This window comes from Sinocyclocheilus rhinocerous, unplaced genomic scaffold (genome assembly GCF_001515625.1).
Source record: "Sinocyclocheilus rhinocerous isolate Xijiao unplaced genomic scaffold, SAMN03320098_v1.1 scaffold905, whole genome shotgun sequence".
Lineage (NCBI taxonomy): Eukaryota > Metazoa > Chordata > Actinopteri > Cypriniformes > Cyprinidae > Sinocyclocheilus > Sinocyclocheilus rhinocerous.
This window is the reverse complement of record NW_015659390.1, coordinates 591,041-612,035: the sequence shown is the minus strand read 5'-3', so window position 1 is coordinate 612,035 and position 20,995 is coordinate 591,041. Positions and strand designations below refer to the sequence as shown.

The 20,995-nt window shown below is 36.6% G+C and overlaps 1 protein-coding gene and 1 long non-coding RNA gene across 3 annotated transcripts in view; one reads left to right on the top strand and one right to left on the bottom strand.

The window, feature by feature from the left end:
* Positions 1-7,296: 7,296 nt before the first annotated feature.
* Positions 7,297-14,751, bottom strand: LOC107723740 (uncharacterized). The gene is made up of 3 exons (XR_001637954.1): positions 14,685-14,751; positions 12,191-12,281; positions 7,297-7,398 (listed from the first exon to the last, which is right to left on the bottom strand). It is a non-coding gene; the product is annotated as an uncharacterized LOC107723740 (long non-coding RNA).
* An 829-nt stretch (positions 14,752-15,580) lies between these two features.
* LOC107723738 (endochitinase A1-like) overlaps positions 15,581-20,995 on the top strand; it is a 19,769-nt gene continuing 14,354 nt past the window's right edge. For both annotated transcript variants that reach the window (XM_016532450.1, XM_016532449.1), the window contains exon 1: positions 15,581-15,769. In XM_016532450.1, coding sequence (XP_016387936.1) covers positions 15,688-15,769 — 82 coding nt within the window. In that variant the 5' untranslated portion in view covers positions 15,581-15,687. The remainder of the gene's footprint in view (positions 15,770-20,995) is intronic.

The following is a 20,995-nucleotide window of genomic DNA, read 5'->3' as shown; positions in this document are numbered from 1 at the left end:
TTTTTCTTTTTTAATAAATTTGCAAAAATGTCAACAATTCTGTGTTTTTCTGTCAATATGGGGTGCTGTGTGTACATTAATGAGGAAAAAAAAATTAACTTAAATGATTTTAGCAAATGGCTGCAATATAACAAAGAGTGAAAAATTTAAGGGGGTCTGAATACTTTCCGTACCCACTGTATGTCTTTCAACCTTGAATGTAGGCTACTTTTTGTAACATAGCAGAGAGAGGAATGATTTAAACCTTATTCACACAAAGCAATAGATTTGGAATACATTAAATATAATACACACATTATATGGAGCACTTTTGTAAAGCTTTTTTGTCGTTTTTGGAGTTTGACAGTCCTTTGTTATTATGTGGTTGCCTTTATCTGAAAGCACAATTTTGCAAGAAAATTTAGCAAAATCTGTTTTGTGTTCCACAGAAAATCATTCAGATCAATCTGTTAAACATGATGTGCTGAACCCAAAGCTTTTACTGCCCGGACAGTTTAGTTTAGCTAAAGACATAATGCTAAAGTTTAGCTAAACAATGCCTATATGTCTCTCACTTTATGTCAGTTCTGGGTTTTCCCCAATAGTTTCTCTCTCTCTCTCTCTCTCTCTCTGTGTTCCCTTGAATTCATTGTCCAGTTTGAAGCGTGTCTTGGGTTGTAAGGGCTTGCTTTTGCCGCAGTTCTTTGAGAATTATTTAAGGCATAAGAGTTACTGTGGGATAAATATTTAATGCATAGAACCTGCGAGTCTGTGCTCAAGCCCAGAGCAAATACATCAGAGGCACACAATACTCACACACACACACACACACACACACACACACCTGAAACAAGACTAAACTCTTTGTACATTTCTACTAAAACTAAATTTTAGCATACAGACAGACGTAATTTCAGTAGCTATAGAGGGTTTGTCTCAGTGTTGCTCAACACTTTCAAACGGGTCTCATGCATTTCTAAAGCACATTTAAAGTGACCACCTATTGTGTACTGTGAGAAACAGAGATGAATACAATAGTTTGGAGTAGGTTTTTGCATTTTACTGAACATATCACATTGGCAGATGCAGCTCAGCGATGCATTTGAAAATGACGATGTTCGGGGGTTCAAAGAAACAATCTGTTTAATGTTTTCCCAGCAGCCTTTGCTTTTACTAGACTATGCTGTCTTATGAAATACCAGGTGCATGATAATTAGTATGTTCACAGAAGATTGTATGTTTCACCATTAGAAGGCAGCATTGCAACATTGTACAGCTTCACTGTCTGCTGTAACAGTAGATTTAACTGGTCTTATGTTGCCATCAAGAGGCAGAAGATGAATTAGTACAAGACTAACATAAACCATACTCACATCAGACAAAACTGTAACCAGATTTGCATTTCCTGAAGGGAAAATCAAGGCTGGCAAGCAAAACAATAGTAAGTTAGTAAGTTGATATGATTAGTTAATTAGAAGCTTCTAAAGCTTGTAGTCAATATAGATGGTTAAATAGTCAATTTTTAGTATGCAAATTAATCTAAAAAGGAAGACCAATAATAATTCATAAGAAAATTATAAATGCTCTGAAAAGTGAGCATATAAGTCAATGGGAGATTTACTAATTTTATTTTTTCACCCTCAGACACACACACACACAACCACATAGGCCTACATATAGTTATATAAATGAGACAATAATACAAAATAATAATTTTTGTACCATTTTTGTTCACTGAATAGGATCTGTTGTTTTGGGAACAACAGAAAAAAAGTTTGACTTTGCTTAGGGAAATGCTTAGAGACATGGTCTCAAATTTTCAGGATATGGTCTCAAAAGTTTAGGGAATGTAAGCCTTTTGCCATCACTAGACTTTTAGACTACATTTTAAAAATATTTATTATGTATTAATATATAAATATATTAGATACCAAAATTAGATGCTTTTGTAAACTGAAAAAAAATGTTTCCCAAAAGTGTAACTTTATACAGTAGAAACCATACTCATATACTCAAGTAGAAAGTATACTCAAAATATGACCAAATTTACATTTACAATTTCAAATAATAGACTTAAGAGACATAAAGATAATTACATTTTAATTTAGTTAATTTGAAGAAAATAAAAGACACTTGGATATACACAACTACTACATTTGAATAGAGACAGATAGTTTTAGGCCCAAATGGTGTACTTACAGCATACTGTATCAGGGCTCGACATTAACGCTTGTCCGGGACAAGTGGATTTTGTGAAGGGGCAAGTGAAAGAGAATTGTACTTGCCCGACCGGACCTGATTAAAACATCAATAACAAACAATAACTAGGGGAGCACTGAAACTTTGGTAAGAACGATTCTGATTTTATTACTTTCAGTATAAACGGTGACTGATGACAGATAATGTATTGACAGTTTTGCGTCAGTTGAGGCTCGTGCAGCCTGTCTGACTCACGGAGAAATCAAAACTATAGGCGCACCAGCACACACAAAGAAAAAAACACGAACAAACATACTGCGGTAGAAAAAAAAAAGATCAATATTCTATATCACATTTGATATAGGTAAGCAACATCGCACGACCAAGCACCAGCATGATTGCAAATGTGACAGATTTTATACATTTACATTTAGTCATTTAGCAGACGCGTTTATCCAAAGCGACTTACAAATGAGGACAATAAAAGCAGTCAAAACTAACAAAAGAGCAACAATATATTTATACAACAGTAGTTCAATAAACAAGTAGTTAAAATTAACTGACTTACATTTTACATTTACATGACACATTATTGACCGTTTTTGCTAACGAAAATAGTTCTAAGCAAAGCCACAGCAGAACAGTCGCGCATCTCCGAGCAACACACATGGGTGTTTCGTTATTGAAGGATTCAGCATTTTGAACGAATCAGGTGAGTCAATGATTCAGTGAGCCATTCATAAAGACAGTCACTTGCTTTATTTATGAATGAATTAGCTGTTTGAACTAATTGGTTGAATCAATGACTCACTCATTAAGACAGTGACTTGTCGCCACCTACTGGTGGTTTGGTTTCATATTTAAAAGTAGGCCTTCATTGCATTTTTCCAATATTTCGTATTTATATGTTAAAAAAGGGAAACATTTATTCTTATAACATTATTTATGCACTTGCAATTTTACGGTGTAAATGCATCTATGGAACCTCTTATCTTCATTAAACAGTCTGTGTAAATACATCTAAATGGCACTTTCGATGCAGTTCCAGTGTTTCCTCTGCAGTGGAAAGATGGAGTTTGTTGATACTGATTTCATTTGAATGGTAACAACCATACAAAGTCTAATTATTCTAACTGAATCTATTGATAAAATGTAAGAATTTGACGTAAATGATGACACGTACATTTAGGAAAATATTGCCCTTTATAAAGTTGAAAAAGTGTCCTAGAAATCAATTTAAGGCAAATATCACAAATATGCTGATTAAAGTAAGAGCCCTGATGAGACTATTGCTTCAGAATGGATTACATTTACACCAAAAAAAAAAAAGGCTTTCCGAAGGACAAGCACATGTCAAGGCTTAATGTCGAGCCCTGCTGTATACCAGCAGGATAACTGGGCTGGACCAAAATTAAATAAATATTATGAAAAAAATATGATGCATAGAACCTGCGAGTCTGTGCTCAAGCCCAGAGCAAATACATCAGAGGCAAACAATACTCACACCCACCTGGTGTTAAAGTTAAAGGTTTTTTTTGGAATGCAGAAACACCCACTAATCTGACACCATCTTTGCATGCTGCCATATAGGTATGAGAAAAAAGAAAACAGACACAGTTTAATATGTAAATAAATGCAAGAAGAAACACTGATCACAAGTATGCAAATATTTCAGTGACCTCATTGCTGTTGATTATATTCATGGTGAACAAGAGATTTCTTTATTTCTTTGAAAGTAAAGTTGCAAAACAAAAAGTCTGTTTGTTCAAGCTAAATTAATTGCAGAAAATTGTAGAGAAGATGAAAATTATAATGCTTGAGGATTACCTTGCCTTGCAAACACTGTGATTAAAATGTTAGATAGAAGGCTAAACACAAGTCATTTTCCTGAGTTCATACAGATAGTGAACTCTATTATTTATCAGATTACTGTGTTGAATAACCTTTCCAAGGTATCTATCACAAGCGAAATGCTTGTGTGAGAAATCCGTCAAACTAAAACATGACAGTCCAACTGCATGACCTCAGTTTAGATATGATTCTGATAGCAGATATAATGAGAAGCATGTGCGTGCCCTCCGTAATGGATCGATCTCACAAGCCTTTGCTGGCAAAACCCATTTCACTCTGTTCCAGCTTTCTCCAACACTAACACTACACATAAACACGCTTCAAAAGATTTACAGTAAAAATAGACTCCATAACCCAGACATGCTTTACAACTGCATGTCATTTCAGGCGCACACAAAAACGATTGAATTTACAATGCAAAATCCCTGTTTGCTTTTTCTCAGTTCTCTACCAAGTATTGTCTCGCGCTCATTTTGCAGACAGGCCTCAGTCTGATTTATGGTATCAGACCATATGGGGAGAGAGAGAACGACAGAGATCGAACTGAAAACCAAGAATAACATCCGTATGTGTAAGAACGGCATTGTGGGAAGCGGGTTTGGGCGAGAAGTATTAAGCTACGAAATGACTGCACTTAAAGGGTTAGGAATTATGCTTTATTCTTCTTGATATCTCCCCTAGGTCTCACTTTAAGGGTTATATTGATGTCTGAAGGAGATTTGATAATTTCACAAGGATTAAAGTCCACAATAAATCACTTCAAGAGCTGCCAAGCCGCCCAATCAGCACCAATTAGGACTGGTCATGTGGTGTGTTCTGTCCTCTTCAATCAGCTAAAGACAGAACGAGCTTAGAGCAAGTGAGTGAGAGAGAGATGAGAAGATGATGAAATGAAGGATGTGGTTAAACCCACATCAGAGTCAGAACATGACAGATAAATGGACTGCTTTGGCTCCCAGAACCACGTTAGTACAGAGAGAACTGGCATCAATGATGAGAGAATTTGTGTGCTTAAGCAGACTTTTGTAATATGCGTTTGTCTTTTTATCTGCACAGTTTCTTTCCATCTCTCATATGGAAATGTACCATACAAGTAGTTCATACGACTTGTGCACTATATTAAAAGTCTTCTGAAGCCATATGTATTTACTAGCTGCTGAGCTACAACTGGACCATGTACAAACCAAATCAGTCCAATTTGTGAACAAATCATTCTTTTGAACAGGTTCTTTTTTGAACAATCAAATCTAGTCCTTTTTTTAAAATTGCTATTTTAAATTGCTTCTTTATTTTAACACATTTTCCTTTTGAACATGGTTCTTTTTCACCAAATCTTTCTTTTGAACATGTTTTTTTTTTTTAAACAAGATAATTCTTTGGAACTACTAGTTGTTGTTTTTTTTTAAACTGATTCTTTTTTAACAAAGTTATTTTGTACTGATTCTTTTTTGAAAATAATATTCTTGAACTGGTTCTTTTTTTTGACAAAATCAAAATTACGAGAATAAAGTCGTACCCATATGATATTAAAATTGTAATCTTTTGAGAATAAAGTCGTAGCAATATGAGATTAAAGTTGTAATCTTTTGAGAATAAAGTCGTAGCAATACGAGATTGAAGTCAATATTTTAAGAATAAAGTCATAGCAAGGCCAGTAAATTGCATGAATAACAAAAATGTATGTGAAAATTTCACCACCTACTCCACAAAAAACCGTCTGTGACGTCCAACTTTTCATTCTTCACATGTATTTAATTTTAAAAAGCAATAAAACATTCTAAAGGTTGAAGTGGGTTCCAACTCATTAAGTTATATTGTTGTCTTTTCTGAGGTAAATAACATGAAGTGATTATTCACAAGCTGTTTTATTCATGGTAAAATAAATTATTGGAAATAATATTTCACATCTTCAAATCCATTCATTATTTGTAGCACAATAAGCTTCGTGCTTTGTTGCTTTTAATATAACACAGCTCAGCTTTCAAATTCTGTCAGTTGTATCACAAAATACAAATTATAAATGTGTTTTCCTCTTTATTACAAGTTATAGCACAATATAAACATGAAGGAACATCAGAAGGCATGAAAAAAACTATGATTTAATGAAACGAATGTCTCATTGTAATTGAAAAGATGATTGATTCACATGCCACTTAAATTGAGGCAAACAGTGATCTGTCATGACTTTATTCTCAAAATATTTAGACTTTATTCTCGTAATTTTGACTTTATTCTCAAAATATTACGACTTTATTCTCGTAAACTTGTTATTATTTTTTTATTTACGTGGCACTAAAATGCCATCGTATGAATCAGCATCAATCAAAATTCTTCTGAACCTCTTTTTTTCCTTAATTCCTTAAATTCCTGGTAGTTCCTGTTTACTCTTAAAGAGTTAGTTCACCCAAAAATGAAAATTCTGTCATTAATTACTCACCCTCATGTTGTTCGAAACCCGTTAGACCTTCAATCATCTTCGGAACACAATTTAAGATATTTTTGATGAAATCTGAGAGCTCTCTGACCGTCCCATAGACAGCAAGGTAACTACCACGTTCAAGGTCCAGAAAAGTACCAAGATGATTGACAAAGTAGTCCGTGAGATATCAGTGGGTCAACTGTAAAGTTACGAAGCTACGAGAATACTTTTTTGCGCAAAGAAAACAAAAATAACGACTTTATTCCACATTTTCGTCTCTACTGCGTCACTTGTGGACGTGCGTATTCTGGTAGCTTCGTAATTTTACAGTTTAAATTTTACATTTTAAAATTTTTGGGTGAACTAACCCTTTAACAAATCATTCTTTTGAATCAGATCAGTTCTATACAAATCACTCTCTTGAACTGCTTCTTTTTTTGGCTAGATCATTCTTTTGTACCAGTTCCTTTTTTAACTAATATTTTTATTAACAAATTGTACTTTAAATTGGTTATTTTCTCTTTTTTATCAACAAATATATTTTGTTGCAACTGGTTCTTTTTTTAAAACAAATCACTCTTTAACAAATCTTGTTAACTTTTTTTTAAATAAAAACGTTGCTGATATTTGGTTATAATGCAATGAAGTGAAGTATATTTTATGCATTTTTACGTGTACCTTAAGTATCCATGCTTTTTACAGCCACTGTAGACCTCTGTGTGTGCAAAAGCAGATGTACAGACACATCTGTAAGATGCGAATTGTCAGTTTTTTTTCACATTCTTGTTTCTTTACTCCATTGAATGTCAGTTGTATGTTTTGTTTCCCATACTGTTGAGGTTACGCTTTCTGTTGGGTGTAGCGAGAATGTTTTATTAGCACATGGAGTCCTCCCTCTTGAGACAACTGCTAAAGTCAAACATCTGCACACACTCAGCTTGGACAACAGGCTATAAGGAAAGAAAAGGAGAGAAGAAACGAGGGAAGAGTTTAGAACAAATGAAGGGGAATTTGGAAGGAGAGCAAGAAACACAGAGCTTTGTGTTCTTAAGTTTTTACTGCATTTCATGAACAATTTAGCCTGATAACTTTAAAGTGATTAGAGACAAACCAACCGGTTGTAAGTGGTCTGTGTTATCTATTGGTTGCTGGTGACAATTACCGGCACGTTATCAGTTTCAACCACAATCACTATAAAAATCAGTTTAGTTCTTGTTGTCAAGAGAGATTAAAAAGGTACAAGAGTTGTTACGCAAAAGCACATGTCTTTCTGCTTTGGCACATTTGTCCATTTCATCATCGAGCAGCCGTGGCCTGAAGTGATTTAACTGGCCCAGACAAAATGTTGGAAAGCCAAACTGAAGTTCTGTTGCCTTTATATTTGGTATTTTGCACAAATAATAAGACTCCTTATAAAGTATATCATCAAATATTTATAGAGCAGCCATGCAGAAATATAATGGTCAAGGTAAATTTCAGCACATGAATAAAGTCTTATTATGCTAACAAATGCTGCATTAATATTAAAGATACAGTAAAAACAGTAATATTATGAAATATTACTGTACTTCAAAATAAATGTTTTCTATTTGAATATGTTTTGTATTATCCTGTAATGGCAATACTGAATTTTCAGCAGCCATTACTCCAGTCTTCGGTGTCAAATGATCCTCCAGAAAATATGGCGATTATCAATGCTGAAAAATTTTGTGCTGCCTAATATTTTTGTGGAAACCGTGATACATTTTTATAAAGAATTTTTTGATGAATAAAAAGTTTAAATGTACAGCGTTATAAATGCATTTAAATGTACAGCGTTATAAATGCATTTACTGTCAATTTTGATCAAATTAATGCACCCTTTCTAAATAAAAATATTACTTTCTTTGAAAAAAATCTTACTAACCCCAAGTTTTGTGGTAGTGTAGTTAATGCAACATGCATCATAAAGCTATTATTATTAATAGTAAATTATATAAAAAAAGTTGTATATACTTTTTAATAAAGTATAATATAATATAAAAATATTTTATAAAGTATATAAAAAATAGGATTATTGTGGGAGATAAATCTCAAATGCTTCAAAATTGCAGCATGTAACTATTTTTTATATTAAAGATGAGTGGCAGCAATTACCACTGGTCAGCCAAACAAACAGTCCCGCCCCAAACTCATGATTGGTTAAGCCAACGTTACTGTGCTCAAGCAATGTTTGATAGCACTACAGAGCCAAAATGTATACACTTTTTGAGGAATCAGCCTACGAATAGTCTCTGCACTTTAAACTGGGACAAGGATAAAAAAAAACAAAAAAAACATATTTCACCTTTAAGAGTTTGTTTAAAGTAGACTGGTTAGATTATCTACAATGATCTACAAATGAAAAGCCCCACTTTCCCAAAATATACGATACAATCAATTTAGGGATGGAACTGCCAGGACGTAATAATGGATTCCAACTGGATGCCCTCTCACTGGATTGATCTTAATAGACTCCAGAAATAAAACCAGTACAGATGCGTCACAAACGCAGTTCAAATAAAACAACCGTATCTCAATCTGCCACAGCACTTTTCACTAAAATCAGTTTCCTCCGTGATTCTCAGTCAGGTTTTTTTTCCACATAGAAAAGTGCCCTCTGTCTGTCCATCTCTGGTTTGCAGTATGTTGTTTCAGGGTCTGTCTCCTTTTCCGTGTGTCTTGAAGTTAGCCAGAGGACAAAACCACACTAATAAAACACGGAAATTCAAACAGGTATGTAGAATTCTCACTTAAAGGGATAGTTCACCCAAAAACGAAAACTCTGTCATTAATTACTCACCTTCATGTTGTTCCAAACCTGTAAGACCTTCATTCATCTTCGCAACACAAATTAAGATATTTTTTATTAAATCCGAGAGCTTTCTGACCCTCCATAGATAGCAAAGAAACTACCACGTTCAAGGCCAAGAAATGATGCTACAAAAATATTTTAGTGCACAAAGAAAACAAAAATAATGACTTTATTATATCTCCTCTTCTGTGACAGTTTTCGCCATATGACGCAGGAGCCGGCATTCTGAAGCTCCCAGATTTTATCAAAAATTGATTAAATTAATTTGTGTTCCGAAGATGAACAAAGGTCTTTTGGGTTTGGAACGACATGAGGGTGAGTAATTAATGACAGAATTTTCATTTTTGGGTGAACTAAACCTTTAAAGGGATAGTTTATTTAGAAAATATAATTTACTCCTCCTTTTTAGTCATTTCAAACCTGTAAGACTTTCTTTCTTCTGTGGAACACAAAAAAAAGATATTTTGAAAAATGTCCAAAACCCCAGTATATGTTCCACAGAAGAAAGTCATTTGGAACGACATGATGACGTGATGACAGAATTATCATTTTTGGGTGAACTATCCCTTTAATACCAGACAAAAGAATAACGGCATCAGTGCAACAGAATGAGCGTGGGACAGTTTCTCTGACCTGGACCAGGATCTTGAGGGTCATCTCCCACAGTGATGTCCACATTTAGTTCGATGACAGGAGGTCAGATATCCACACACACTCACAAATACACACACACCAACATAAGACAGGAAGCAGGCAATAGTTGGAAAGGAAGCAGGGAGTGTCGGCCCTGTTCTGCACACTGTGCAGAACAGGGGCTCCCTGTATTGTTTCCTGCTTTGCGTTTCCTGGCCAAAGTGACTCCAGTCTCATTCATTCTAGAGGAATGCAATCCAGATTCCTGTGAGCTCCTCGGCATCTGCCTATTTTCAGATGGGACCTCAATTCTCACCTCCTGAATGTGCTTGATAGACGCATTCAGCGGCTCCAGTAATCTCCCATAATTCCACGTATTACTCAACAGCTGCTTGTCGCTGTGTTTCGTTTTGGCTTGCCATTTGATTGTTTCCTTCTTTTTTAAGCACCCATTGATGCTATCAATGTCACATTTGGCATCAGACGTGAGCACTGGCCGGGTCTTGGTCAGTCCGCTCACTGCTTGTTTGAACAGGCTCTTCGTTTTTGTTTGGACAGACAAGGGAGGAATTTAGAGCCCATAATGCATGTGTCATTTTAGTGTATTTACAGATTTCAGAAGCTTTTGTCATGACAGTTGTCGAGAAGATGAGCCAGTGTAAGTTATGTTGCCATTTAAAAACAATTTGGGAGTTTTGGGCTCAGCTGTGCTCATTAATCTGCAATTTAGCTTCACAAATTATTTTGCAGCCATTTAAAGATTAAAGGGTCTTATTCTTTCACATGCACTATTTGTTGCTGATGCTTCGATTTGTACAAACCTTTAATCCAAAGTATTAAACTTCGATATGTAAGTCATCCCACAATATTTGTGATATGAACAGGAAAGATCAGGTGTCCAGTCCTGCTCCTATGGGCCAACATCCTGCAGAGTTTAGCTCCAACCAGCAAACAGCACTCTTGCCTGGAAGTTTCTAGTGAGTCTGAAGACCTGAAGTGGTTCAGGCGTGTTTAATTACGGGTCAGAAAACAATGCAAAACAGTGGCCTTACAGGAGCAGGTTTGGACACCCAACAACACTCTCTTCAACTAAAGGTGAAAAACATCCACACAAAGCTAGAAACATGTCCAGAGTGCAGATGCTACATTAATTGAGTTCATACTTTGGCTTTTGACAGTATGGTAGAATTTGCTACTAGGACTGAGTGATGTATTGAATGCATACAATGATATAACAGTATTACAGCATGGTGATATTTACATGAACCAGTTCAAATTTTCTAACTGCCCATTTTGATGAATCTGATTCAAAGATTTGACTGCATCAATTGCTTAAAAGTTTCCCAAAATGTGTTTGTGGAAACAAACAAAAAAAATATGTAGGTAAATATTGCTGTTTTTAATGTGTCTTGTTATTTTGGTACCTGTAAATAACTACAATTAAATAATAATTAAGTAATAATTAAACTTTTTTCCTTGTATTAATTTAGTGAAATTTTATTTGTCAAAACATGCCCTTTTATCATTTTTAATCATATTTTTTACTTTATTTTACTTCCCGTTTTAAATGTTTTGAATTTAAAGATTGTTTGGTCAAATATATAAATACTTAACATTCGTAAATTAACAACATACATTCTTTTGAATTTTCTTTGCATCAAAGAATTGTGAAAAAAATTATCAAGTTTTGGTTACAGAGCAGCACAACTGTTTTCAACATTGATAATAACAAAAAATGATTCTTGATAATAATTGAGCACCAAATCGGCATACTAGAATTATTTCTGAAGGATCGTGTGACACTGAAGACTTGTGTAAGAGATATTGAAAATTCAACTATAAAATATACAAAGGTACAGTTTTGGGTAAGCATACGAGACCTCAAAAACATTAAAAAAATTATCGACCCCAAACTTTGGAACAGTAGTGTATATATACACAGTATGATCAAATATCATTATATTTAGATACAATTATTTTAGCTGCACCCAGCCTTATTACTTATATGTATGAGCATATCTCTTAAGCATTCCATGTGGAAGACATCCTCCTTCCCAGTGGAATGCTAGTAACATTGTAGCAGTTTGTGTAAACCATCCCCCCGCTTGCCCCCATGGACTGAAAAATAAACAAGGTCACAGTAGGTCAAGTGTCTGACCATTTACCCACCACCCGCTGTGCCTCATGATGCCTGAACGGTGCCTAAGCCATGGCCCACGGCCACAGAGAGGATCTGTTTGTCCTCTTGTGGAGCCGTTGAGTGAAGGAACACTCACATGTTGTCTTCTGTGTTCTCACAGGCGTGGCTGAGGAAGGAGGCAGAACATACACGCTATGAGGCAATCCCTTCTCAAAACCCCAGAGACTCTGAAAGAAATGAAAAGGAGGAAGAAAAAGATGATTAATTGTATTACTTCTCAATGGTAATTCAAAACAGGTGCCTGAGTGTGCTTTTGTGTGGTGCGAATGTGCACGAATGCTGTTTGTTTTAGTGTTTCATTTTATGTAAACCAAAATGACACATTCAACAAACAGGAAATAACTGGAAGCAGAAAATATCACTAACAGGAAATGTGCGCACTTGTAAGTTTTATCTCGCTGTCCAGTTCTTTATGTAAGGGTGGTGCGCCATAGTGGTGAAAGCTAGGGACTGGTGAATATAAGGTCACTGGTTTAAGCCCCATGAGGAATGAGTTATGAAATACTGTACCCCTGATTAAGACGCTTAACCCCAGGTTACTCCAGGCTGAAGGAGAGGACAATCTTAGCGCTCAGACGTTTCCCTTTCATAGATCAGTAATATTTTATTATATTATCAACTTTGTCTCAGATGTTTCTTCTCAGATGAACAATACACTACTGGTCAAAAGTCTGGAATAATTAATTTGTGTGTGTGTGTGTTTGAAAAAGGTCTCTTAAGGCTGCCGAAGCTGCATTTATTTGATCAAAAATACAGTAAATGCAGTAATATTGTGAAATATGTTTACAATTTAAAAGAACTCCTTTCTATTTTAATACATTTTAAAATGCAATTAATTTTAGTGTGTTGACAAAGCTAAATTTTCAATATTACCCAAGTCTTCAGTGTAACATGATCCTTTAAAAATATTTTAATATGCTGATTTGTTGCTCAAGCAACAACATTTCTTATTAACAATGTTGAAAACATTTTTTCTGTTTAATGTTTTGCTGAAACCGTTATATACAACCATCCAAACGTGTGGGGTAAATAAGATTTAAAATATATATGTGTAGGCTATATATCTTTTACTTAATACATGCATTATGCATTAAATTGATCAAAAGCGACAATAAGGACATTTATAATTATAAAAGATTTATTTTTCAAATAAATGCTGTTCTTTCTACTCAAATAATCCTGAAAGAAATATCAGTCTCTACAAAAAAAAAACAGCAAACAGAAAAAAACAGTTAAGAACACATCAATAAGAACCATTATTAATAATTTAGTGCCAATAATAACTGAGCACTAAATCAGCATATTATAATGATGTCTGAAAGATCATGTGACACTGAAGACATTGCCAAATAACATTGCCTAATAATATTTCACAATATTACTGTTTTTACAGTCATTTTAATTAAATAAATGCAGCCTTGGTTACACTTTCAAAAATGTTTTTTTTTAAATCATTATTCCAAACTTTTGACCGGTAGTGAAAAAATCGACACAAATAAGGAAATTGTTGTGATAAAATAAGGTGTCTATATTTTAATTTGTCCTTGAATGACAGAAGAAAAAAAACATCAAAAGTGTCTTTGCCCTTCATTTAATCTCATAGCTGTCTTCAAAAAACAATTGAGATATTTGTGTTTTTTCTTTTACTTCGGGATTGTAATGAGTACTTTAAGTTGCTTTTGATAAATGCACACACTAAACGGCTACTTACGTACTTAACGGCCATTAAAAGCACAAGCTTGTTAATTTTCATTCGTCTGTCCGCTTAAGAAAAAAAAGTCACCCACTATGAAGCAGAAAACAGATGAGTTTCCCTGTGAATTATGGTCACGCTAAGTGCCTGGAGCATCTTGCATTACAAAACCACAGCCACAGGAATAAATTTACAGATGTGTTCTTTTCATTTAGTGCATCAATGATACATTCAAGAGACATACTGGCCGTTTGTAACTGGAGTGGCTTCTTTGCATAAGGCAGAACAGCTCAGGTTACGTGTGGCTCCATATGTGGAGTCTTGGCCATGCCGTCGGACCCTCCTCACACCGTGGTGTTAAGAGGTCCCACTCCACCCACTGCTGTTGGCCAGAAACCGAACAGCCCAGGTGGATGTTGTATGCTTGGGCCTATCGATCGTTTCACTTCCAAAAAGACAGAACAGAAAGAAGGAAATCAGTGTTGCGGTGTGCGTGTTTCTTCCCTGAGAGGTCAGGAAGGGGCTACAACGTGGGGTTCACCCAACTCCCCTCACCTCAAAAAGGGAGGGAAACTAAAAAAATCAGGCTTGTGGGAGGGGGACACATGTTCTCCGCTCTCTCCCCTCATCTGGCCAAAATGTTTGACAAGTAATTTTGCGAGCAGTCCCCAAGAACACACAAAGCTGCTCACACAGCACTGTTTCCAGATGTTCTCTGTGCGGCGCCAACCCGAAATGGGTTTGCGTGAGGGTGTGCACATGTTTAGATACACTGGTGCATGTGCGTGTTGGCTTGTTCAGCTTGCCTTCCGTTCTTCACTTCCCTTGTGTGCGTGTGTTGGTATTTTTGGGTGATTGAGGGTTAAAGATGACTCACTGTATTACTCATTGGTCCAGGGACACACAAATCCAGCGTGTGTGACGTGATGTGCTTTCACAAGCTGATCAGCTATGAACACAGTATAAAGTCTGCAGAGAAGCGAGAAGAAAGAACAGTTTGGTTAATACATCACACATTTGGCATAGTTAAAATAACGAAAGAGAACTATGAAATGCAAATCAGACATGCAAAATTCATTTAATCAGGGTTTTAAACTTTTCAGACCCAGGTACAGACACTCTGCAAGCCCTGGGTCCCCCAATATAAAGAAAAATCTAGATTTCTCTGTAACACTTCAACAAACATTTTTAACTATTGAAGATAATTTCCACTTAAAAAATGAACAGTTATTGTGAGATTGTAATAAGAAGGTCATATCGTGACATAAAAAGTCAAATCGTGAGATATAAAGTGCAAATGTGACATAAAATCTGAATGAATCCAGGCTACATAATCATGTACAAAAAAAAAAAAATTTAATATGGAATATTTTTAAAGGAAATCCTAAATGGTTTATATATCTGCCATGAAGCCCGTCAAACCCTCTGTGGACTAATGGATAAAAATCCTTTGTTTGGAATAACAAAGTTTAGAATCACATAAATTATGCAAATTATGACAATTTTTATATTTAGTTAACCTAATAAAAATAAACACAATTAAATTAATCGCATAATTCGCACCTGGTATATTCAGAAAACTACCAGTGAAAGGTTCTTAAGATTTAAAAAAATAAAATGAAATAAATCCACAGCCACACATATCTCTTCACACAACATGAAGGAGGTGGCCTTCCCTGCAAGATAAGGGCGATGGAGAGAAAGAGAGAGAGAGAGACGTGGGGGGAGTGGAGAGAGGCCATATAAAACCCCTGGAGCACAAGCCATGCTTTATCCTGTGACACGCTCATTTCTGTCTCAGGCACAGGAAACCCCTAAACTCTCTCAGCCTTGCCCCAGCGCCTGCACACACTCTCTCACACACCTCTGCGTGCTCAGAGATGAGAATGGCTGTACGAAAAATGAATGAGCTCTGGAAAACGATGGGTCTGGCTTTAATGTTCGGCTTTCTTTTGCTTCACAGTAAGTTTATTTGAAGTCTTTTGTAAACTGTACTAAGTTTTGTGCCTTACATGCAGCGTTTCATGATTGCACACTCTTTTATGTTCTTAGTTTATATTCTGCATCATTCATTTTCAGGCTTCTTTGTTGTATGGATTTATAGGAACATATTGTTTCCTTATAATTTGTTAGGAAATCATTCAGTAAGTGGATACATTATATTTTAAGTTGTATAAAAGCATCACAGTTTTTAAATGCTAGTATTTGGGGCTTAAGTGGCTTTTATTAAATTTTACTCTAAAACAGTCTCACCTTGATTGATGTGTTTGTAGTGTTTACTCAGAGGAGACGGAGTTAAAAAGTTAGCGGGAAAACTCAAACAAAGGGCTCTGGTTTGGAGTGGAAACATGCCGTTGATCGTAATTGCGGGCTATATCCTGCTCTCCGTCTGGGTGGAGCTGGCTGAAACATGGGCGTATATGTGTTTAGAGACTAAAGAGGTTGGAAAAGTCTGGAAACTGTCTGAGGAGTCTGTTAAGCATCTTCATCCTGTTTTCTGAGACTACATTTGGTGAAATTGTCCTTTTGAAAAGCAGTCGTACATGTGGATTCGTTGTAGGACCACAGCGCTTGGTTCATGTTCTCCTGAAAATAGATGGATGTTTACATGATCAGCAACAGGGCTGAAGACAGTTGTGCGTAAAAGGCACTCGCCTTCCAGGGAGGTTACCACATGTCCGTTATTTCAAAAAGGAGTAAAAAAAGCTGGTTTGTAAGTGACGCCCTTGTGGGCAGGGCAGAGCTGTACGCCCCATTCCCTTTTCCCAAGAGGTGAGAGTAATGCTGTAGGTTTAACGGTGGGAAGGTTTAAACACGGAGCAGCTTTTCAAGAGCATGGTGGTTTAACAAACTTTTACCAGGAAACTAGTGCTGTTAAAATTGAAAAAGCAAAACATTTAAAAAAAAAAAAAAAACGATTTTGTATAAGAAAAGTTCTACAAAAAACAGACTTCCATACCAGAAAAACCCTCATACAGCACATAATCAGTTTTCAAGCTAAATCAAAAATTGAATTAGGCAGCTGAAGAGAACCCTGCGTAGCTAGCCAAAGCTAGTGTGTAATATGAAATCTGAAGTTAATGTGCCATACATTCCTATAGTTATCCTCAAATGTTCAGCTCAGAGATTTTAATAAGAGTAATGTGAAACTGTAAACCAGCTGAATTCATTAGTCTGTAACAGCCATGCTGCTGTTAAGACTTCAGAGGCTGCAAGAAGACATTGTTCAAATGAAGCCACTTAGAGACCGCAAAGCACTATACATTTCCATTCCCACCAGTCTGTTAAATGCTTGACACTTTAGTGCAATTGGCACTCCTGTGAGACTTCGCCAATGGACGGTCAGAGTGTAGCAACACTTTTCAAACAACCATGGAAATATGTGAGCATGGAGTTTTTAGATCATAAAATTAATGTCTACTGTCTCTAAGACACTGTTAATTGACTGCAAATTCAAACATCACTCTAGTGACTGAAACATCAGCACCGAAACATATTAATTTCAACACCACTTTGGCACCATATTCAGCTCATTTCACAGGATTCCATGACTTCAAATTGTTGTTTATATGTTTTAAATAACATATTTGTGTTGTCAGAGTTTGTTCTTGTAGCGCAAACAGAAGCATATGACACTAATAAGGTCATGGTTCAATTCCCAGAAAATACATGAACTGATAAAACTTACAGTATACCTAAAAAGCATCTGCTAAATACATACATTTAAATTCACAAAATGAGAAAGAGTGAACTGAAAAACCTTCAAATTACAATAACCGGATCAGTGGTTTCAGCCATGTGGACAGGCAACCACACGCTACAGTTGCTTCAGAATTAAATTAACCAAAGCTAAGTGGCTAAAAAGGGTCAAATTACATGGTATTTGAATGAGAACTCCAAGGAAAGACTCAGAAAAACTGCATTCCAACCGGCCACCCACGGTTCAAATGTGACAGTGACCTCCCAACGTAAGTATTGCTCTTTCAGAGGTGCAACCTTCCTCAACTGATGGATGGAAAGGGCAAGAAATAATGATTCGCTATGACAGCCTGTTGGCAAATGTGTTTAGCTGAGCTCACATTCTCCCCATAGTTAGGTTAGCCACCCGAACAACACCCTGAATTTCAGTTACCACCTTTTCCCATGTAGTGAGTTCACCCATTATACACCCTGGTAGCAATGTGGCATTTCAGTGGACAGGTGCCAGGATGACGGTTGGTGCCATGGAATATTATTGAATCTGGCTGCGATTTGAGCTCAGTGGCGAGTGAGAAAACACCTTCACGCGTCTTTAGCTCCCTGGCAGACCTTGCGTCCCTCGAGCAGGTCTTTTCCCGGTCCTAAAACCGCTACTGTGGTGTATTACAGTTAGATATCTGGATAAAATCCAAGGCCTAGATCAACTGTACCAACAGAAGCCAATTCATCCGCCCTGATCTGAACCAACACACGGGAATTCCCAAACTGCACAACGCAGATGATGTTTAAAGGCACTATTATCAAATACGTAAAGTATTTTTATCACATTGGATAGGACAAGCAAAGCCATTTAGTGGACAGCAGATGCATATTTTCATGGGTTTAGCTACACAAAGACACAGTCAAGGTACAAAGGAAGAGGAAGTTCATGCATGCCAGTGCATCACGCGTGATAACAACAAGATGGATGGCAGGGGTCACTATGGGGCAAGGAGAGAAATGATAAGCTTGTGGACCTCCTATCCATATACCTTGGTTCTGGAACATTCTCTTTGGTTGACGATGTACTCTTTGGCCAATAAAAACAAGCAGCTGCCCGTTTCTCATGGCTTTAAGCTATTGCCTGGCATTCCTGCAGTCCCAGGCCACTCCGGTGAGGTTAACGTCATGTACCCAGCCTATACACAAATGCTGTAGGATATCTTACATCACTCCGATTTGGGTGTGCTCGGTCTCACTGGGCTTTTCAGAGATGCATATTGATTGAAACTGAAAGGGTGGAAAAATAAGCAGTTCATTCTGTGATTATGTGAAAAGATCATCTGAGCAAGCAGTAATTATTGCAAGTTGCATGTTTAGACGTTTACGTCCATCACTTCACTTATAATTAAGAATAGGATAAAACAACTATTACGCATCATATTATGAACAAATGTGAAATAACAACTAACAGTCATGTTTAATTAGTACATCTTAAATGAGAACAAAAAGACAATCTGGATACATTTCAGGGTTTGTTGTTGTCACTCTTGTGAGTCTGTTATTCTGAAGTTCCCCTGGCACTCCAATGTAGTTTTGCTGTTATTGCGTCTCTCACAGCTGGCATCCAGCTTCCAACCACTCTCACTCTGACACTGCGCTCTGGTAATATGACTATCCAAAAACCTGAGTCCAAACATTAGTGTGTAATTAGCCTGTGGTTCAACAAAATCTGTAACAAGCGGAAACTCTAAGACACCATTTTGGACCAGTCTGCTGGTTGGATCATCATATTAGTCAAACAGCAACTTAGAAAATGATGGCAAAGTTTCAGTTCCTCAGAAACTTTAATTGTAACCTTTGAGTTTTAATGTGTTCCCATTGATAAGGAACTTGTGCAACATCCTGTACGTAGTCATAAATTTGTGTATTTTCCATGATTAAAGGTTTAGTTCAGTTCCAGGATAAATATTTCCGGATAATTTACTCACTCCCATGTCATCAAAGATGTTCATATCTTTCTTTCTTCAGTTGAAACGAAATTAAGGTTTTTGGGGAAAAGCATTCCAGGATTTTTCTCCATATAGTGGACTTCAATGGTGGCCAATGGGTTGAAAGGCCAAATTGCAGTTTCAATGCAGCTTCAACGGGATACACGATCCCAGCCGAGGAATAAATGTCTTACCTAGTGATTTTTTATTTTTTTTTAAATGACAGATCATTTCGCTAAATAAGACCCTTATTCCTCGGCTGGGATCAGTGATCTTCACTATTTTTTTCACGAGAGCCGCACTTATAGGACAAAGTTAATAGGAGAGCCACTTTTACTGCAAAGTATGAAAAGTTACATCCAGTCATAAATAGCATGTCTGCTTCTCAATCTGTCATCCCTGAACATACAATATGCAATGGAATACAATGGGGTTTATTTTTAAAAGTTATTTAAAGTTATTTATTTAGATATTTGCTTCTACATTTGCCCATCATGTATCAAACCATAAGAGCACATTCGGCGTTAAGAGCTGGAAAGATTGCCAAAACAACTCCGCAGTGAGTCAATGTCATGGGTGTAAGGGCAGAGCAAGTTTAAATATCTTTCTAGTCTATATTTCCATCTTGTAATTCCGCTGTTTTGGGTATTTTTAAAATATAAATTATTTATAATAGAGTAGACACTGACTGTTGTTCATGTATTTATGTTCTCATTTAACGAGACAGCAGACTCTGAAAACACTGCGCACTTCAGTATGTGTGTAGTAAACGAAACCGCGAGTCTGTGCCAGAAAGAAAGACAGTTTCTGAAGAAAGACATTTTTCAATCGCAGAGGCTGCGATTACACTCGGTCACGTGACACGCCAGAGTAAAGAGGTGTGTTCCGCTTGAAGATCGATTGGTGTAGCCTTTGACATCAAAGTACAGCGAGAGAAAGCATAAGGAGACGTCCGCGCTCTCTTATAGCTCTCGCAGTACTTTGATGACACACACCCATCGGTCTAAGCAGCGCTGCTTCAAGTCGAGCGCGGGCCATCAGCAGAAAAAGAAAAGAAATAAAACAGTAAACAGCCAAAGGACGTAATTAGAATGGGAGATGGATCGGTTTGTGAAAGCGAAGAGAAAAGCCATAGATAAAGTCGCACAGACCCAGGCAGGTGCAGGTCATTTAAAAGCTAAATGCAGAAAATATGAAAATATCGGCTTCACTCACCGTGTCTATACCGGACGCTACAGTTGTCGCGTCGCGCCGCAACAGCTCTACACTGGACGCGACAAAGCGACCGTTGCAAATCACATTAACTTTGTGTCAGTACGTCATAAATAGAACAAGGCATCAGTTTAATGTCGCGCCGCATCCAGTGTACACAGCGTCACTGATTATAACGGTTCTACTGTATTTTGCCGCTCGCGTCCGGTGTAGACACGGTGTTTAATGTCGTTGGTGAGGAGGAAAGCCTGTGTGTCCTATACCTTAGCGGACAGCAAGAAACCCACAAAAAATAAATAAATAACAG